General features: G+C 35.0%; 1 protein-coding gene across 1 annotated transcript in view; it reads right to left on the bottom strand.

The window, feature by feature from the left end:
- The window catches only part of HDX (highly divergent homeobox), a 239,504-nt gene that overhangs the window by 63,728 nt on the left and 155,704 nt on the right, over window positions 1-20,072 (bottom strand). Inside the window, exon 5 of the mRNA XM_012790096.2 lies at window positions 15,994-16,140. Within this exon, the coding sequence (XP_012645550.1) occupies window positions 15,994-16,140 (147 nt within the window). The remainder of the gene's footprint in view (window positions 1-15,993; window positions 16,141-20,072) is intronic.

Raw genomic sequence — 20,072 nt, forward strand, 5'->3', positions numbered from 1 at the left:
CAGTGTCATTCCTTGGGCCCCATAATCTCTAGCAGATATGACATCTTTCCACTCTTCAGAGTCTTCTTATGTTTGTTATATAATGTGTAGGGATTTTAGTTGTACTTAGTGATAATAATAGGGGAAATTGCATCTACTGTATCTTTTTTGAAGCAGCAGTCTAAAATTAATTTTATTCTCAAATTTCTCAGGCGATTCTCATAAAGCCCATTTTATTGGGCTAGTATTTTTCCCCTTTCTAGTTTTGCCATTCCAATCTACAAAGTACAAGAAGAATTATTAAAACCTGAAGTAGTATAGAAAACCATTAAGTAACACTTTATAATTTCAGCTGTAAATTTGATTATGATACCCTTTTTAAGAATACCAACTAGAATTTATTTTGTACAACAGGCCTACATAAATGCAAAGCCACCTTAGTTACTCTCTAATGTAAATAAAAGACATGAATGAAGTTAACTTTATACTTGGTAAGATTTTTCAAAAAATTATGCAGGGCAAAACAGAAGAGCTATTCAGTTAGTCCAAGGAGAGTAATTTTTCTTTATATTTGTTGGAGGTTATTTTCCATTCATCTTCAGGAAATGTAATTCCTTGGATGTATCTAGCATTCCATACTAAAAAATGAAGGATGAAACACATGGATTTTTTGTAGACTCTCAAGTGAAAATTACCAAGTAGAAAAGAAAAGTGTTTATGATATTAACTTTCTTAGCTTTGCTAACTTCTTCCTATGGAAAATACTAGTTTAAATAGTAGAATTTCATTTCAATTTCCCATTACACTGTCTCTTTGAAAAAAGGTTGATAAACTTCAGAAAAAATAAAGAGCTATAACTTCTTATTAAATTTCCTTTAAATTGTCATATATTTTCCCTATTTTCTATCTGTGATTATTTTATCAAATTGTTAATGCAGAAACTTTTCTTTAACAACAATCCTAGTCACTGATGCTTGTGGAAATGATGATATGGTCAGAAGAAGGAACATACTAGTTTTTCTGACATGTTTCTTGCTCTTTGGGGTCATAAAAGTTGGGTAACAGAGATGATAAAAGAAAGACAAACCAGTAACAAGCTTCTTTAATTATTATTTCTTTGTAGTACAGCTTGAAATCTGGTAGACTAATACCTCCTAGTCTGTTCTTTTTACTTAAGACTGCTTTGGCTATATGAGGTCTTTTCTGGTTCCATATAAAGTGTAGAATCATTTTTTCTAGATCTGTAAAGAATGATGATGGTACTTTGATGGAGAATGCATTAATTCTGTAGATCACTTTAGGTAGTATTGGCATTTTAATGATATTGATTCTACCAATCCATGAGCAAGGTAGATTATTCCTTCTGTATACATCTTCTACAATTTCTTTTTTTTTAGTGTTTTGTAGTTCTCCCTGTATATCTCTCTCACATCTTTTGTTAAATATATTCCCAGATATTTAATTTTATTTTGGGCTATAGTAAAAGGTATTACGTTTTTGATTTCAGTTTTGGTTTGACTTTTATTGGCGTATATGAATGCCTCTGATTTGGGGGTATTGATTTTGTAATTGCAAACTTTACTGAATTCATATTTTAGTTCTAGGAGTCTCTCGGACAAATTCTCAGGGTTTCTAGATATAATATCATATCATCGACAAAGAGGCAGAGTTTGGTCTCATCTGCTCCCATTTGCATGCCCTTAATACCCCTCTCTTGCCTGATTACTATGGTTAGAACTTCAAGCACTATGTTGAATAGAAGTGGGGATAGTGGGCATCCTTGTATAGTTCCAGTATGAAGTGGGAATAATTTAAGAGACATAGATCTTTGGAACAGGACTGAGACTATAGAGATGAAACCATCCACATATGGTAATCTAATCTTTGACAAAGCAGTCCAAAATATACATTGGGGAAAGGAATCTCTTTTCCATAAATGGTGCTGGGAAAACTGGATAGCTACATACAGAAGAATGAAACTGGATTCCTACCTCTCATCTCTCACAAAAATCCATTCAATATTGATAACAGACTTAAACCTAAAGGCATGAAACCCTAAGAATTCTAGAAGAAGATGTTGGGAAGACCCTTTCAGACATTGGCCTAGGCAACGAATTTTGGAAGAAGACCCCAAAAGCGATCACCACAGCAACAAAAATAAATAAATGGTATCTGATCAAATTAAAAAGGTTTTGCACAGCCAAGGAAACTATCATTAGAGCGAATAGACAGCCTACAGAATGGAGAAAATATTTGCTCTCTATACATCTGATAAAGGGCTGATAACAAGAATCTATCTAGAACTTAAAAAAATCAGCAAAAAAAAAAAAAAAAAGAAAAGAAAAATCAAACAGCCCATCAATAAATGGGCAATGGAAATGAACATAAATTTTTCAAAAGAAGACAGAATAACGGCCAGCAAACATATAAAACATGCTCAACATCTCAAATAATTAGAGAAATGCAAATCATAACCACAATGAGATATCATCTAACCCCAGTGAGATTGGCCTCTATCGAAAATTCCCAAAACAACAAATGCTGGCAAGGATGCGGAGAGACACTGTTGGTGGGACTACAAATCAGTGCAACCTCTGTGGAAAAGAATTTGGAGATATCCCAAAGAGCTAAAAATAGAAATACAATTCAATCCAGCAATAGCACTATTAAGCATCTACCCAAAAGAGCAAAAGACATTCTATAATAAAGACAACTGCACCCAAATGTTTATGGGAGCACAATTCACTATTGCAAGGATGTGGAAACAACCTAAGTGCCTGTCAATTCATGAGTGGATTATTAAATTTTGGTATAAGTATACAATGGAATACTACTCAATTATAAGAAATGACATTGATCTAGCTCCTCTCATATTTTCCTGGATAGAGGTTGAGCCATTATCTGAAGTGAGGTAACACAAGATCAGAAGAATAGGCTCTACTTGTACTCGCCATCAAATTGGTACTGACTGATTAACATTATGGTGCTCACATGGTAGTAATATTCTCCAGGGATGGGGTTGGGGAGTAATCTCACAACTAAATCTCACACAGTGAGCATTGTAGAGGGAAGGGTACCCCTTCTAGGGAAAGGTAATGATATAAAATGTAACCAAAATATTTGTACCTTCATAATATCCTGAAATAAACAAAAGAAAGAGAAACCAAATTTCTATTTATCTTCAAGTTCTTTTGCATGTTTCTTGGGAGAAGTGAGTGATTATAGAATGTACAATGTTAATGGTAAAATTATATGTAATGTGACTATTGGAAGTAGGTGACATTTTATTGCATACTGAAGCTAAAATATTTCCTCCTTTGATGTTCCTCAAAACTGGAAAGCATTGGGAAAATGATTCAATGTATAAATACAATGATAAGGGGTGCATTACATTTTTACAGAATCATGGAAGATGGAAGTAATCTTAGAAGCTTCTATGATCTGAAAATTTGTATCCCTGCCCCAAATGAACATCTTAAAATCCTAAACCCCAAGATGACAGTATTAGGAAGTGGAGCTTTTGAGAAGTGATTAGGTCATGAGGTTGGATCTTTTGTAAACGGGATTCATGCCTTTATAAAAGAGATCTCAGAGATATACTGTGCCTCTTCTGCCATATGAGGTTACAGCTAAAAGACAGCTGTCTAGGAATTGGGCTCTCACCAGACATTGAATCTACCAGCACCTTGATCTTGGACTTTTCAGCCTCCATAACCATTAGAAATAAATTTCTGTTATTTATAAGCCACCCAGCATATAGTATTTTATTATAGAAACACATGATAGTTAATTTTATGCATCAATTTAACTGGGATAAGGGATATCCATATAGCTTGTAAATCATAATTTCTAAGTGTGTCCTTGAGGGTGTTTCTGGGAGAAATTAGTATTTGAGTAGGTTGATTGAGTAAAGAAGATTGCCCAGACTAATGTGAGAGATTATGATACAATCCACTGAGGGCCTGAAGTTTCCATCCAGTATTTGCATAAAAACTTCAGGAATATGGAACATACCACTCTGCAAGATTACCCAGTCCAGTTTTTGACCAGTTTTTTTTTTCCAAATGCTCTTGCTTAAACTGAATTAATACCTATTGTTTTATTCTTACAGGTATTGTTTTTGATTCTTTGCTCCGGATACTCTTCACACCAAACTCCCTTTTCTATATCCCAGCTATCAAATATGTGAAAGGTAATTTTTTAAAATTAAACACCCATACTTTAAAATATTTATGTTTCACCCATTTTATCTGACCCATTTTATATGGCAAGTTATTTTATCACTCTGTGCCTTAGATGCCTTATGTGAAAAATTAGAAATCTGGTTTCCAAATACTTTATTTTCCAGGATAATAAATGTCCTTCCAGAATTATAAATCTAAAAATAATACTGTATCTTTTCTATCAGAACTCCTGTGTATTGACAGTGCATACATAATGGCTATTGAAAGTGAGGAGACTCAACCCCTATAGATTTGTAAGTACATTTGTATTAAACAATATAAAATTATATTCCAAATTTTATTTTAAATATATGTTATTATATATTTGTTAATCTGTATATGCTATATATAGAGGATACACATTTCTGTTAGATATTCATTAATTCATTCCACAAATATTACTGAACATCTACTATGTACCAAGCACTGTTATAGTGCTGGGAATACAATGGTAAACATAGCAGGCATGGTCTATATCCTCATGGAAATTAAACTTATAATCTGGTAGGGATATAGACAATAAACAAATAGACAAATATAATTATAAATTTTGATTAAGTGTTATAAAGAGAAAACTCCAGCTAGAATATTTAGCCACAATGAAATAATGTAGTGAAATCTTTTCTAAATTTACCTGATCTTAAGAAATATTGGGGGAAGAGAAACTTACAGGTTCCCAGGTCCTTTCTTGCAAATCCTGATTCAGTAGGTCTAGGCTTGGATGAACTGTATTTTTAAGATATATCCAAGGTATTAGTTATGATACGGTATACCCTAGTGAAGTAGAACTGGAAATAGTGTTAGACTGAGACTGAAGAGACTTGGCCTCTAGCCACTGACTGGCTGTGTGATTTTGGGTAAGCCCTTATCCAATCTGGTCTCTCTCTCTCTCTCTCTCTCTCTCTATATATATATATATATATATATATATATATATATATATACTCATATATATGTGTATCAATAAATATATATACACATATATATTAATACATATGTGAGTATATGTATACACACACACACGTAATAAGGGCACTGAATTCATGCTCAAGGTGCCCACCAGTTTTGAATCAATACCTATTATATGTAATAGCTTGCTGTATAATTGAAAAACACTGTTCTATTTAAAGACATTTCATATCTAGCCATGTTCCTTTGAAAATAATCTAAAATGTAAATATATACATCTGTTTTCTATTAAGTTTATTTGTCTTGCAAAATATATTTCAAACAATCAAACGTGTTGTGTATACAAATGTGTGACCACACAAGAGTATGTTTTGATGTAGTCCATTATAACATAAACACAGATGAAAAGGACAGGCATTAAACTGAATTGTAGTAAGACAGGGGAGGGAACTAACTTTTATTGAGGACTTATAGTACTTCAAACTTATTATCTACATACACTATCTCAAAACAGCCCTCTTATATATTATCCTCATTTACTGACAACTGAAGCTCAGGGACATTAAAAAAATTTGGCTACACTAAATTGCAAGTTCCTTGGGATGACTGTTTTCCCCACAGCACCTAGAAAATTCTGGCACATAATAGTGTTCAGTTCACCTTTGCTAAATGAACAAGTCAATAAATAACAGATACTAATCTAGAAATTATGCTTCAAGTTAAAGGAATGTCATCATTATGTTAAAGAAACACATACATATAATTAATAATACTCAATAAGGTCAAAGGAAAAATATATCAAGTTTGTTTCCTAGAACTCATAAAAGTATGAGATATAACAAGGAAATGAATATAAAATTTTCTCTTTTCTAATGTATGCATTTAATATAATTTATTTTCTTTTGAAGGTTAATTTCACAGGGTACAGAAGTCTAGGTTGGTGATTTTTTTTCTAAACACTTTAAATATTTTACTCCACTGTCTTCTTGCATGTATGGTTTCTGAGAAGTCAGATATAATTCTTATCTTTGCCGCTATGTAGGTGAGGTGTTTGTTTCCCCTGCCCCCACCGGCTTCTTTCAAGATTTTTTCTTTATTTTCGATTTTCTGCAGTTTGAGTATGATATGCTAGGTGTATTATTTTGTTGTTGTTTTGGTGTTATTGTATTTATCCTGCTTGGTGTACTCTGGGATTCCTGGGTATGTGATTTGGTGTCTGACATTATTTGAGGCAAAATTCTAACCAAAATTATGGGAGGACAAAGAGAAAGGACGTTTGCATGTAAGTGAAAGGATCATTGAAGATCTCTTGAAAGAGATTTTTTTAAAAGCCTTGCATTTCATAGTTAAAAACCAATAGACAGTGCCTAACACAGAAAATTCAAGAAGTAGTAATATAAACAGAATGAGAAAGACTTCTGCTTAGTGCCCATTTTTGTCTTCACCTTCCTCTAGAATAATAGAAGGTTTAGCTGGGCACATGGTTACCCACAGTAAAACTACATTTGCAGCTTCCCTTGAAGTTTGGTATGACCATGTGACTAATCTTTAGCCAAAGGGACATAAGTGAAAGTGTCTTATGGTAGTTTCTAGGAAATGCCCTGTTAAAAGCTAGCAGGTACACACCCCTTGCCCCTTCTTCCCCATCTCTGTTGTGTTGCTTGGACCATATATGCCATTATTTTGGAACTCAAGGACGAGGGTTACATCATAGGGATGGCAGAATGTAAATTGGATGACACCAGGGTCTCTGGGGATTTCATAGAGCAGAATTGCCATGCCAGCTTTAAATTGCATACCCCTGGACTTAGACATGGAATTGAAATACCTTATCTAAGTCACTGTTACAGGCCAGGCGCAGTGGCTCACACCTGCAATCCTAGCACTCTGGGATGCTGAGGCGGGCAGATTGCTCGAGGTCAGGAGTTCAAAACCAGCCTGAGCAAGAGCAAGATCCCTTCTCTACTATAAATACAAATAAATTAATTGGCCAACTAATATATATATAGAAAAAATTAGCCGGGCATGGTGGTGCATGCCTGTAGTTCCAGCTACTCAGGAGGCCGAGGCAGCAGGATTGCTTGAGCCCAGGAGTTTGAGGTTGCTGTGAGCTAGGCTGACACCACGGCACTCACTCTAGTCTGGGCAACAAAGCGAGACTCTGTCTCAAAAAAAAAAAAAAAAAAAAAAGTCACTGTTACTTTTGAGTCTTTCTGTTCTCACAGCTAAACCTAATTCTAATTAATACAGCATGTCATTTACAGATGAAGGTAAATACCAAATGAATCATGTAAAAGAGTAGAAAGTGGTTGACTCTGGGTACTAGAAAATATTAATCGTAGGAGGGGAGGAGTGAGGAATTTTGGTTTTGTAGCAAGTCCTACAGAACTTGACTCCTTAAGCTATCTATGTACACTTATGGCCTTAATTTTTTAAAACTAAAAATGACAATGAAAAAAAAAACACATGATCTATATTTCCCTGTTTTTGACTTTTGCTTAGGCTCCTCCTACTCTAATTCCTCTTTAGTCTTTGTGCTCTTGTGCCATCCTTCTTGCTAAGGATGCTAAGATCTTTAAAGTAGAAATAGTATCTAATGCACTTCTCTCTCGTTGTTAGTATACACTAACATATAGTAGCATGTGCAGTAAATACAGGATTGAATTTGATTTCCCATCTGGACACTAACAAGAAAAAGCAAGGCTCTGAACAAGACGGTATTTATTTTCAGAATAGAATTTATTCTGAATAATCTGTGCTCTACAACTTCTTATATTGCTTCACATATGTATGAGAAAATACTTTATCTTCATATATGTATGAGAAAATACTTTATCTATTTTAATAGAAGACTTTTATGTTTTGTCACTTTTTCTTCTATATACTTCCCTATCGATCTTACGGGATTATCCTCCAGTGTGTGCTAAAACCAACTTAAACTTGCTCACAAGAGCCAATTGTTAGCATCTCTTCCCAATTCTGCATTGAATGAGACATAGAATCAGCTATGGTGGGAATCTTTACACAATAGAAATCAACAAATGCTATAAATCAGGGATTTTTCCCTTTCAATAACTAATTTACCAGCACTAGCACTATCTACATTTTATATCAACATCTTTCAAATGTAATGTAAATTAATGTTCTCACAGCTGATCAGTATAATTTTTTATCTATCATTCATTAGGTAATACCTGGGTGTATTTCAGATCGCCTGATGAAATTAACAAAAATGTTACTGAGATATATTTAACATGACATACAATTCACTTATTCAATGTGTACAATTAAAAGTTTTTCAATATATTCACAGAGCTATGCAACAATCACTACTATCTAATTCCAGAACATTTTTATCATGCCAAAAGAAAATTCTGTATCCCTTAGAGTTATTCCCTATTGCTCACTCCCCTCAGTCCTTGGCAACCACTAATCTACTTTCTGCCTCTACAGTTTACCTATTCTAGATATTTCATATAAATTGAATAACATAATATGTGATCTTTTGTGACTGGCTCTTTAACTTAGCATAATGTTTTCAAGGTTTATCCATTGTGTAACATGCATCAATATTTCATTACTTTAAATGCCTTATATATTATATTCATATACCACATTTTGTTTATTCATTCACTTGGTAAACATTGAGTTGTTTCCACTTTGGGCTATTATGGATAATGCTGTTATAAATATTAGTGTGCAAGTTTTTCTGTTGGACATATATTTTTCATTCTTTCAAGTGCAGTGGAATCCATTCTAGGAATGGAATTTGAGGGCTCATATCATAACTCTATGGTAAACATTTTTAGAACTATTTTCCCAAGTGGCTAAAACATTTGCATTCCTACCAGAAGCATATAAGGACTATAATTTCTCCATATCATAGCCATTATTTGTTATTATTTGCCTTTTTTCTTATAGTCATCACAGTGAGTATGAAGTGGTGTCTCATTGTAGTTTTTATTTCTATTTATTTATTTATTTAAAATTTCAGAATATAACAGGGGTACAAAGTTTTGGCTACATAATTCGCTTTTGTACAATTTGAGATATGAGTCAAAGTTATGAGCATGTCCATCACCTAGTGTGCGTCGTACCTCTTAGGTATGAATTTACCCATCCCTTTTTCCCATTGTTTGGTTTCCATTAAGTTTTACTTCCATGTGTGCATGTAAGTATTGATTGATTAGTTCTGATTTAGTATTGAGTACATGTGACATTAGTTTTCCCATTCTTGCTATATTACCCTTACAATACTGGTATCCAGTTCCATCCAGGATATTACAAAAAGTATTAGTTCACCATTTTTTATGGTTGAGTAGTAGTACTCCATGAACATTTTATTATTCCATTCATGTATTCATGGGCACTTAAATTCTTTCCATGTTTTTGCAATTATAAATTTTGCTACTATGAGCATTCCAATACAAGTTTATTTTATATAAAGTGTCTTTTCTTACTTTCAGTAAATGCCCAGTAGTGAGATTGATGGATTAAATGGGTCTAATTTTAGTTCTTTGATGTATCTCCACATTATTTCCATAGAGGTTGTACTAGTTTGCAATCCCACCAACAGTGTATAAATATTCCTCTCTCTCTTCACATCCACACCAGAATCTGTTGTTTTGGGACTTTTTCATAAAAGCCATTCTCACTGGAGTTAGGTGATATCTCATTGTGGTTTTGATTTGCGTATCCCTGGTGATTAGAGACCTTGAGCAGTTTTTCATACGTTCATTGGCCTTTAGTCTAGCTTCTTTTGAAGAGTTCCTTTTCTTGCACTTTGCTCACATTTTAATGGGTTTGTTTGATGTTTTCTTGCTGATTTGCTTGAGTTCTTTATAGATTCTAGTTATCAGTCCTTTCTCAGATTTTTAGCATGCAATTATTTTCTCCCATTCTGGAGATTGTCTATTTGCTCTAATGATTGTTTCCTTGGCTGTGCAGAAGCTTTTTAAATTGATTAGGTCCCATTTATTTATCTTTGTTGTTGTTCTGATTGCCTTTGGGGACTTCTTCATACATTATTTGCCTAGGCTTATATCTAGAAGAGTGTTAGGAATGAAACACTTTAAGTCTATTACCCATGGTGAATTAATTTTAGTGAGAGGTGAGAGTTGTATGCCCTGTTTTAGTCTTCTACATGTGTATATCCATTTTTCCCAGCACCATTTATTGAATAGGTAGTCTTTTCCTCAGTGTATGTTTTTGTCTTCTTTGTCAAAGATCAGATGGAAATATGAGGATGGTTTTATATCTGGGTTTTCTATTCTAATCCGTTGGTTTCTATCTCTGTACTTGTGTCAATCCTATGCTGTTTTGGTTACTATATCCTTGTAGTATAGTGGGAAGTTAGGTAAAGTGATGCTTCCCTATTTGTTCTTTTTACTTAAGGTTGCTTTGGATATTCAGTTACTTTGGATATTCAGGGTCTTTCTGGTTCTATACAAAGCAGAGAATTATTTTTTCTAGATCTGTGAGAAATGATGTTGATATTTCAGTAGGGATTGCATTGAATCTAATAATCACTTTGTGAAGCATACACATTTTAATAATGTTGATTCTGCTGATCCATGAGCATAATATATTTTATCATTTGTTGACATCCTGTGCAATTTTCTTCCACATTGTTTCATAGTCCTCCTGGTAGAGGTATTTCACCACCTTGGTTAAATATATTCCAGGGAATTTTATTTTCTTTGTAGCTATTGTGGAAGGTATTATGTCTTTGAATTGATTCTCAGCTTGAGTATTGGTGTATAGGAATGCTACTTATTTGTGTAAATTGATTTTATAACCTGAAACTTTGCTGAATTTATTTATCCTTTCCAGGAGTCTCTTGGAAGAATCTTTGGACTTTGTAGATACAAGATCATAACATCAGCAAAGAATGATAGTTTGATCTCTTCTTTCCCTATTTACATACCTTTGATTTTATTCTCTTGCCTGATTGCTCTGCCTAGGACATCCAGCACTAGGTTGAACAGAAGTGGTGACAGTGAGCAACCTTGTCTGGTTCCGGTTCTAAGCAGGAATGCTTTCAATTTTCCCATTCAATATGATGTTGGCTGTGGATTTGTTGTATATGGCTTTTTATATAAATAATATTAAGGTATGTTCTGTCTATGCCTATTGTGTTAAGAGTTCTTATAAAAGGGTGCTGAATTTTGTCAAATCCCTTTTATGTGTCTATTGAGAGGATAATATAGTCTCTTTTTTTGCTTCCATTTATGTGGTGAATCACATTTATAGATTTGTGTATGTTGAACCATCCTTGTGTGTTTGTGATGAAGCCTCCGCCACATGCTCATGGTGGATTGTTTCTTCAATGTGTAGCTGAATTCAGTTTGCTAGGATTTTATTGAGAACTTGTGCATCTATATTCATAAGTAATATTAGTCTATAGTTTTCTTTTGTGTGTATGTGTGTCCTTTCCTGGCTTTGGTATCAAGGAGATATTGGCTTTGTAGAATGAGGTGGGGAGGATTCCTTCTATCTCGATGTTATGGAATAATTTCTGCAGCATAGGTACCAGTTCTTTTTATGTCTGGTAAAATTTGGCTGTGAAACCATCTGTTCCAGGATGTTTTTTGTTGGAAGATGTTTTTATTGCTGCTTCAATTTCATTACTAGATATTGGTCTGTTCAGGATTTCTATTTCTTCCTGATTGACCCTAGGGAGGTTGAGTGTTTCCAATAATTTATCCACTTCCTCAAGATTGTCAAGGTTATATGTCAAGAGCTTTTTATGGTATTCAGGGATATATTTTGTATTTCCATGTTATCAGTTGTAATATCTCCTTTTTCATTTCTGATTCAGTTACTTAGTGTCCTTTCTTTTCTATTTCTGGTTAATCTAGCAAGAGGCCTGTCAGCTTTGTTAATCTTTTCAAAGAACCAAGTTTTTGTTTCATTAATCTTCTCTATAATTCTTTTGTTGTTGATTTCATTTATTTCTGCTCTGATCCTAGTTATTTCTTTTCTTCTGCTGGGTTTTGGATTGGTATATTTTCCTTTTTCTAATTCATTGAGTTGATGCATTATTAATAGATTGTTCATTGTGATCTTTCTGTATTTTGCATGTAGGCATTTATAGATATGAATTTTCATCTTAGGACTATTTTTGCAGAATCCCATAGATTTTGATAACTTTAGTACCCTTTGTCATTTAATTTGAGGGATCTTTTTATTTCCATCTTAATTTCTCCTTGACCTATGACTCATTCAGTAGTAGGTTGTTTAGTTTCCATGACTTTGTGTAGAGTTCAGTGTTTCTCTTGGAATTGATTTATAATTTTATCTCATTGTTGTCTGAGAAGATAAATGGTATAATTTCTATTTACTTAAATTTTTTGAGACATGTTTTGTGTCCTAGGATGTGATTGATCATAGAGAATGGTCTGTGAAATGATGAGAAGAAGATATATTCAGTACTTTTGGTGCAGAATGTTCGGTAGATGTCTGCTAGGCCCATTTGTTCTAGAGTCACATTTAAGTCCATTGTTTCTTTGTTTATTTTCTTTCTGGAGGATATGTCCCATTCTGTCGGTGGGTTGTTGATATCCGTGACTATTATAATGATGCTGTTTAATCATTTTGTTTAGATCAAGTATGGTTTTCTTTATATATCTGGGTGCACCTGTGCTAGGTATATAAATACTCAGGATTGTATGTCTTCTTGTTGAATTTTTCCCTTAACCATTATATAGTGACCATTTTTGTCTTTGTTTACTTTTGTGTATTTGAAGTCTATGTTATCTGATATGAGAATAGCATCATCAGCTTTCTTTTGGTTTTTATTTGTATGGAATATTATTTTATAACCCTTCAACTTGAGTCTGAATGAATCCTTGTGGGTTAGATATGTTTCCTGGAAGCCACAGATACTTGACTTGTATTTTTTTTATCCTTTCAGCCAGCCTATTTATCTTGAGTGGATAGTTCAATCCATTCACATTTATTGAAAGAATTGATAAATGGGGCAATTTTCAGTTCATCCTGTTTCATAGAACTTTATTGTTTTGTTTTTTTTTGTTTTGTTTCATTTTTTTTTTCTTTTCTTGAGCCATTGTGATATCTGTGCTTTGAACTTTAGCTTTTAGGTGATTTTACACTTTTGGATGTCTGTTGTGTTCATCTGTGTATAATGCAAATCTGAGTACTTTTTGCAGGGCAGTTCTAGTTATGACAAATTTCCTCAATGTTTGTTTGTCTGCAAAAGAATTAATTTCTCCATTAAATGTGAAACTTTGTTTTGCAGGATGCAAAATTCTAGGCTGGCAGTTGTTCTATTTAAGAAGATTGAAGTTGGAGACCAATCCTTTCTGACTTATAAGGTTTCCACTGAAAAGTCTGTTGTTGCCCTAATGGGTTTTCCCTTGTGGCTCAGTTGTTGTTTACGTCTAGCTGCTTATAGAATTTTCTTTTTCATTTTGACATTAGCCAAGTTGATTACTATTTATCTTGGAGATGTCCTATTTGCTATGAATCATCCTGGAGTTCAGTGACAATCTTGTATCTGGATGGCTGGCTCTCTGGAAATACTAGGGAAATTTTCCTCCATAATTCCCTCAAATAGATTTTCCATGGTTTTAGTGCTACTTCTACCACAGGAATATCTATGATTCATATATGTGTTCACTTCATGTAGATCCACCTCTCTCTAAGTGATTGCTCTGCCTTTATTGTTCTTTTCTCTGCCTCTTTAAGTAAGTGTTAGTGTGAGATTAGTGTTAGTGTGAGAAGGGTTACTGTGAGAGCCTTGTCTTCAAGTGCTGAGATTCTTTCTTCTCCTTGGTTTAATCTGTTGCTGAAACTTTCTACTATGTTTTGAAAATCCCTGAATGACTCTTTCATTTCTTAAGTTCTATTATATTTGTCCTACTTTTGTCTATCTTTTTATTGACTTTTTCATATTTCCCTAAATAATTTTGGGAATTCTTTTTTGTGGTTTACAATTTTCTCTTCAATTCCTTTCATCTCCTTTGCCATCCTTATTCTGAATTTCATTTCTGTCATTTTAACAGTTTCCTTGTAGTTGGAGTTCAGTACTGTAGCTCCATTGTGATACCTTGGGGGGTTGATCTCTTTTGATTTTTCAGGTTGCAAGGATTCTCTTCCTGGTTTCTTCTCATCTGATACCTCTTTTATCAACTCACAGCTAACAAGTTTACAGGGCTCCTGTTCTTTACTGGAAACTCCTGCTTAGTTAGAGTAAGGGGAGATCACTAGATGGCACTATTTTCCTACCCTACTATTGAATGTTGAGTTGGCAGAGGAGGGGGATGTGCGCTAGAAGTCTATAATGCAGCTATTCTGATTTGTTGTGTTCACCTGTAATTGCCTCTGCTCAAACAGCATCTGGATGCATTTGTTTTGGGTTTCCGGACTGTGTGCGCTTGCTCAAACCAGGCTCCAGTGTACCAGAAGCTTGAGGCTGGGGGTCCCTGGCAAGGCGTTGGACTTTGAAGCAATTTTTGAATTGCTGCTGTGGTGGTGGAGGCTTCGGGGTGGGATTTTAGTGTGCAGCTGGAGGCTTGCCAACGGTTTCTTGGGCCTGGGGTGGGGGTGGGGGCAGTTCTGGAGGAACAGAGTTAGAGCCTTGGGCTCCGGTGTGAGATTCTCAGAGTTGGGACTAAGGAGGACCTGGAAGCAGAGCTTGTAAGCAGGGTCAAGGAGCCGGAAGCATGGCTGGGCAGATGTTGGGGTTGATCAGACCTGGATGGTGGGTCAAGACTGACTAGGCAGAAGGGAACTGGGAGCTGGAGGGCAGAATTGGGACCGAGAAAGTGGCAGGTTGTTTCACAGGTCAGAGGCCACAACAGATGGCCGATCAGATGGGCAGATGTTGGTTCCAGTGGCCTGGATAATGCGGAGCTCTCCACTCCCTACCAAGGACTTGCAGAAGTGGTTGCCCAACGCCTCTCAGGTTGGAGCCTGCTGTTCCCCAGTCAATTCCCATGTCTGGTTCCCGTTGCACTCTAGGGGAGAAGTGCTAATGTTCAAGTCATGGGGGAATGGCTCAGGGAAGCCACAAGTCAGTTCACTCCCTCCCCATACTGGTGCAGACCTGGCACAGTTCACCCAAGAGCTCAGAATGGCTTTAGCTGCTGCGCAGTCCCCACTGCACCTGTTTTCTGGTTCAGTGGTTCTGCATAGAATACAGATAGGTCCATGGTCTGACCTAGCAGACATTTCTGGGGGTAGTAGGAGCCATCTTGCAATTCAGTTCACGCTGTGCCAGCAGGGCAATCGTGGTGTCCCAGCACTCTATTTCTTATTGTTTGTGTCCCCATGTGTTCTATGATCTTGTCATATGCATCATCCTATCTCTTTTTTTCCCCACTCTGAGTGTTCTGTATTGATTTCTCTGTGATCTCATGATGCTGCTTCAGAGAGAAGTGATCTGTATGCAGGCAGCTGCCTGCACCTTTTACTTCTTTCCTTGGGAGTGGCATGTCATCAGGTTGCTTCTAGTGTGCCATTTTTTCAACCTCATTGTGATTTAGATTTCTGTTTCCATAATGACTGATGATGTTGAACATCTTTTCATGTATTTATTGACCATTTGTATATCTTACTAAGAGAAATGTCTATTGATATTTTGTCTATTTTTTAAGCTGTATTATTTACCTTTCCATTATTGAGTTGTATGTGTTCTTTACATACTCTAGATACAACTTTCTTATCATATATATATATATATATATATATATATATATATATATATAAACACATATATATATCAAAATGTATTTCCAGTTCTGTGGATTATCTTTTTACTTTACTGATGGTATTGTTTGTAGCATCTCATGCAATTTTTTAAAACTTTCACTTATGGCACTCATCAACTACAACGTTAAAATTATTGAAAATGTCTTACCCGAACTATTTCACAGTCAACATTTAATTCAGTTGCAACAGCTTCAATTTTCTCTCTACAAACAGAGCCCAGGCTGGTCATGCCATTGTCCCAATACTTCTTAAGGGTAGCTAAGTCTCGGTCACTGAACTGAGTGCGGTCCTGTAGCTGAAAAGCACATTTTTAAAAATTAGAATCATCAAAGAAATAATGACATGGAGAGAATCATCAGGATGAGATGTGCTAGGTCATTGTCAACACATAATAGCAGCAAAATTCATTTCATAATTCTTACTCTATGTTCTCCCATTTTGAAAATAATCATTTTTATTGTTTTTATTTCAATAAACTAATACAGTATGCTAGCATGAAATGAGTAGAATTTTTTTAACTGATAGCAATTAAGCACGGTTGACTTTAAGTGGTTTTAATTACACAAATAATACATGTTCATCGTAGGAAATATATATAAAGAAATAAGAAAATAACTTAAATCACTCAGAACTTGGAAATAAGACCTTTTGACATTTTAATGTATATTCTTTCAACCTTCTTTTCTATACTTCAGATATTTGCATTCACTCACATACTACACACACACAAAAGAAAAAAACAGAGATAGAATTACACCAGTGTGCTGCCTTTTGATAAATTAATCTAGACTTGCCATATAAATCTAGACATTGGGTTTCTACTAATGTTATAATTAATTAAAATGGTAAATAAGAGAAATGTAAGAAGATAATGTAGCCCTAAAAATCATCACATTTATGGCTTTAGAAAGTTTAATAATACACCTACCCTTTTTGTTCTTAAGCTTTTTTTAAACAATAAACTATGGGCTTTATATATTTTTAATTCAATGAATCCTGGAGGCATCCTTGAGAAGTAAATTAGAAATGTGATATGATAATGACCTCTGTTTGCTGATAAGACACCAGGAAAAAAAGGCCAAAGGTCTCATTAAATAGGTCACAGAGAGTCCATGGCAGAGTTAGAAATAGAAATATTTGGGATTTTTTCTGGTCACCTTATCCATATAATGTCTCAGTTAATCATGGCAGGAGGTATAAGATTCTGTTGCTGCCCTGTGCCTAATATGATATGGTCTGATCCCATACAGAGGCTAGAATTCAAATACTTCCTAGACATACATTTCTTTCAACATTTCCTCTCTAACTGCAATTTAAAACAAAACCCTCTCTTAAATCAGATTCTGATAACGATGGAAAATAATATATCTAACATATAAAACATGACCTAATAAAAAGTGTTAACCATAGCTAAAAGTGATTTAATACTAAATTTGTTTATTCTAAAGCTAAAACTTTTGGAAAGTAATTTTAACCAACATAAAGAGAAGCAACAACATATGAATTCTTGGTTTACTACCAAGAGAGTGAAGTTAGACTGAATAATTAAAGCATGTTTCTTCGTAAGATGTATAATACTTTTGCTGTGTGTGTGCTAATATATTTCATTGTCAGTTAATCTGTTTCCCCTAATTTAAAAACTCTGATGAGTAGCATTTATTATAAGAACTAATATTGAATAACATGTTCCTAATTCATCCAAGCTTTTTTTTTTCAATTGAGAAGAATAACCTTCAAGTTATTTACAACATACAAATCACATTAGGTGTTCATCCTACATTGATTACATAATAGTTGTGAAGCTAAAATTCTCAAAATAAAACAGAGAGCAAAATAAATGGTAGTAAGGTTCTAGGTATATTCAAATAATTCATCATAATAGCTAGCATAAATATTTCTGTAATTTTTCATTGCAACAAGTTCTCCAGTGCAAGCTAACCTACATTACTGTCAGAATGGAAGGAATAATGAACAGAACACAGAACACACTCATCCAATTAATTTTAATTCATTTAGAGGACATCCAAAGCTGACTCATCCTTTAAATTGAACTAAATAAACCCTGATTTGAGTTGCTAGAAATGTGCTGGGGTCTTAGCATTAACAATGCTAACAGCTACCTATTATGACAACACCTATTATGTAGAAGAATATAGGGGAAGAGCAGTTATGTTCACAGCTCCTAACTGCATCTTTTAACTAAAAAAATAAAGAAAGAAATAAAAATCAATTAGCATCGATATGGTGAATACCCATTTAGAGAAGGAAAAAAATGCACACTTAAAGGAGAAGGGAAATTCTTCCCCAAAGACGCCTGAATTTGAAGTCAGTTTGTCTTTCTATTGGACTCTCGAGCCACTTTCACTGAATAAGACATCCAAAAGCCTAAAAACCTCTGGCTCAGGTGAAAGAGACAGGTAATTATCTTGTTTGTTTTGTGAAAAGAGTAGCATTCCAGTAACCCAGGAAATTTAGGTGAAAGCTGAAGATTAGCCTAAGTAACCAGATAATTGTGCTGACTTCACTTGGTTGATATTGCAATTCAATAGATGGAAATCTTCAGGACTTTTAATCAACTTCCAGGACACTTCTAAGAATTTGGTTCTTTGATTTTCTTTTAAAGATAACATTAAGTGACAAAACACTGAAATAGGGGTGGGTTTTCCCATTTTAAGTACGTATATTTGTTAAATGTGGAATTGAACTACATGTTTGCACTTAGATGAAGCTCCTTTGAAAGAAAAATTATTATTATTTTTTATTACTTCATATTACAGGGGTACAGATATTGTTAGGGTTACATATCTTACCCCTGCCCCCCTCCCCACCCCGCTATGCCAGAGATTCTAGCATGTCCAGCCTCCAAGTGGTGCGCACTGCACCCACCGTGTAAGTACATACCCTTCCCCTCCTCCCCCCTTCCCCCTGCCCACGTCCAGATTACAGATTTTTTTCCAGACATTTTGGTTACAATGTATATCTTTACCTCTCCCTAAAAAGTGATAGAGGTAATCCCTTATCCCCTACAATGCTCGCCACTTCCTTAAGATGTGGGTCTCCTTCCCCCAAATCCCTGTTGAACGCTACCGTTTTTTGAGCACCATAGTTTTAGTCAGTCAGTACCAATTTGATGGCCAGTAGATGTGTAGCCCATTTTCCAGATCATGTGTCATCTCACTTTGTATTACAGGCTTAAGCTTAATCCAGGATAGCATAAAAGTTGCTAGCTCACTGTTGTTTCTTAGGATTGAGTAATATTCCATTGTGAGCATATACCACATTTTAGTTATCCACTTATGAATTGACGGGCACTTGGGTAGTTTCCATGACCATGCAATAGTGAATTGTGCTGCCATAAGCATTCAGGTGCAGATGTCTTTATAATAGAGAGACTTATGTTCTTTTGGGTAGATGCCCAACAATGCTATTGCTGGGTCGAATGGTATTTCTATTTCTAGCTGTCTGAGGTATCTCCAAATTCTTTTCCACAAAGGTTGCACTAATTTGCAGTCCCACCAGCAGTGTAAGAGTGTTCCTGTCTCTCCGTATCCTCGCCAGCATTTGTTGTTTTGGGATTTCTTCATACAGGCCATTCTCACTGGGGTTAGGTGGTATTTCATTGTGGCTTTGATTTGCATTTCTCTAATGATTAGAGATGTTGAACATTTTTTTATATGCTTGCATGCCATTAATCTGTCTTCTTTGGAGAAGTTTCTGTTCATTTCCATTGCCCATTTCTTGATGGGGTTGTTTGATTTTTTTCTTGTTTATTCTTTTAAGTTCTAGGTAGATTCTTGTTATTAGACTTTTATCAGAATTGTAGAGAGTGAATATTTTCTCCCACTCTGTGGGTTGTCTATTTGCTCTAATGATTGTTTCCTTGGCAGTGCAGAAAGTGTTTAATTTGATCAGATCCCATTATTAATAATTTATTTTTTTATTTCAACATATTATGGGGGTACAAATTTTAAGGTTGCATGTAATGCCCTTGCCCCTCCTTCTCCCACAAGTCTGAGCTTCAAGCGTGATCACCCCCCAGATGGTGCACATCTCACTCATTATGTATGTATATACCCATCCCCTTCTCTCCCCTCCCACCTGCCCAATACCCAATAAATGCAATTCCTATGTGTCCACTTAGATGCTGATCAGTTCATTACAATTTGCTGGTGAGTATATGTGGTGCTTGCTTTTCCATTCTTGGGATACTTCACTTAGTAGTATGAG

This window comes from Microcebus murinus, chromosome X (genome assembly GCF_040939455.1).
Source record: "Microcebus murinus isolate Inina chromosome X, M.murinus_Inina_mat1.0, whole genome shotgun sequence".
NCBI classification, from domain to species: Eukaryota; Metazoa; Chordata; class Mammalia; order Primates; family Cheirogaleidae; genus Microcebus; species Microcebus murinus.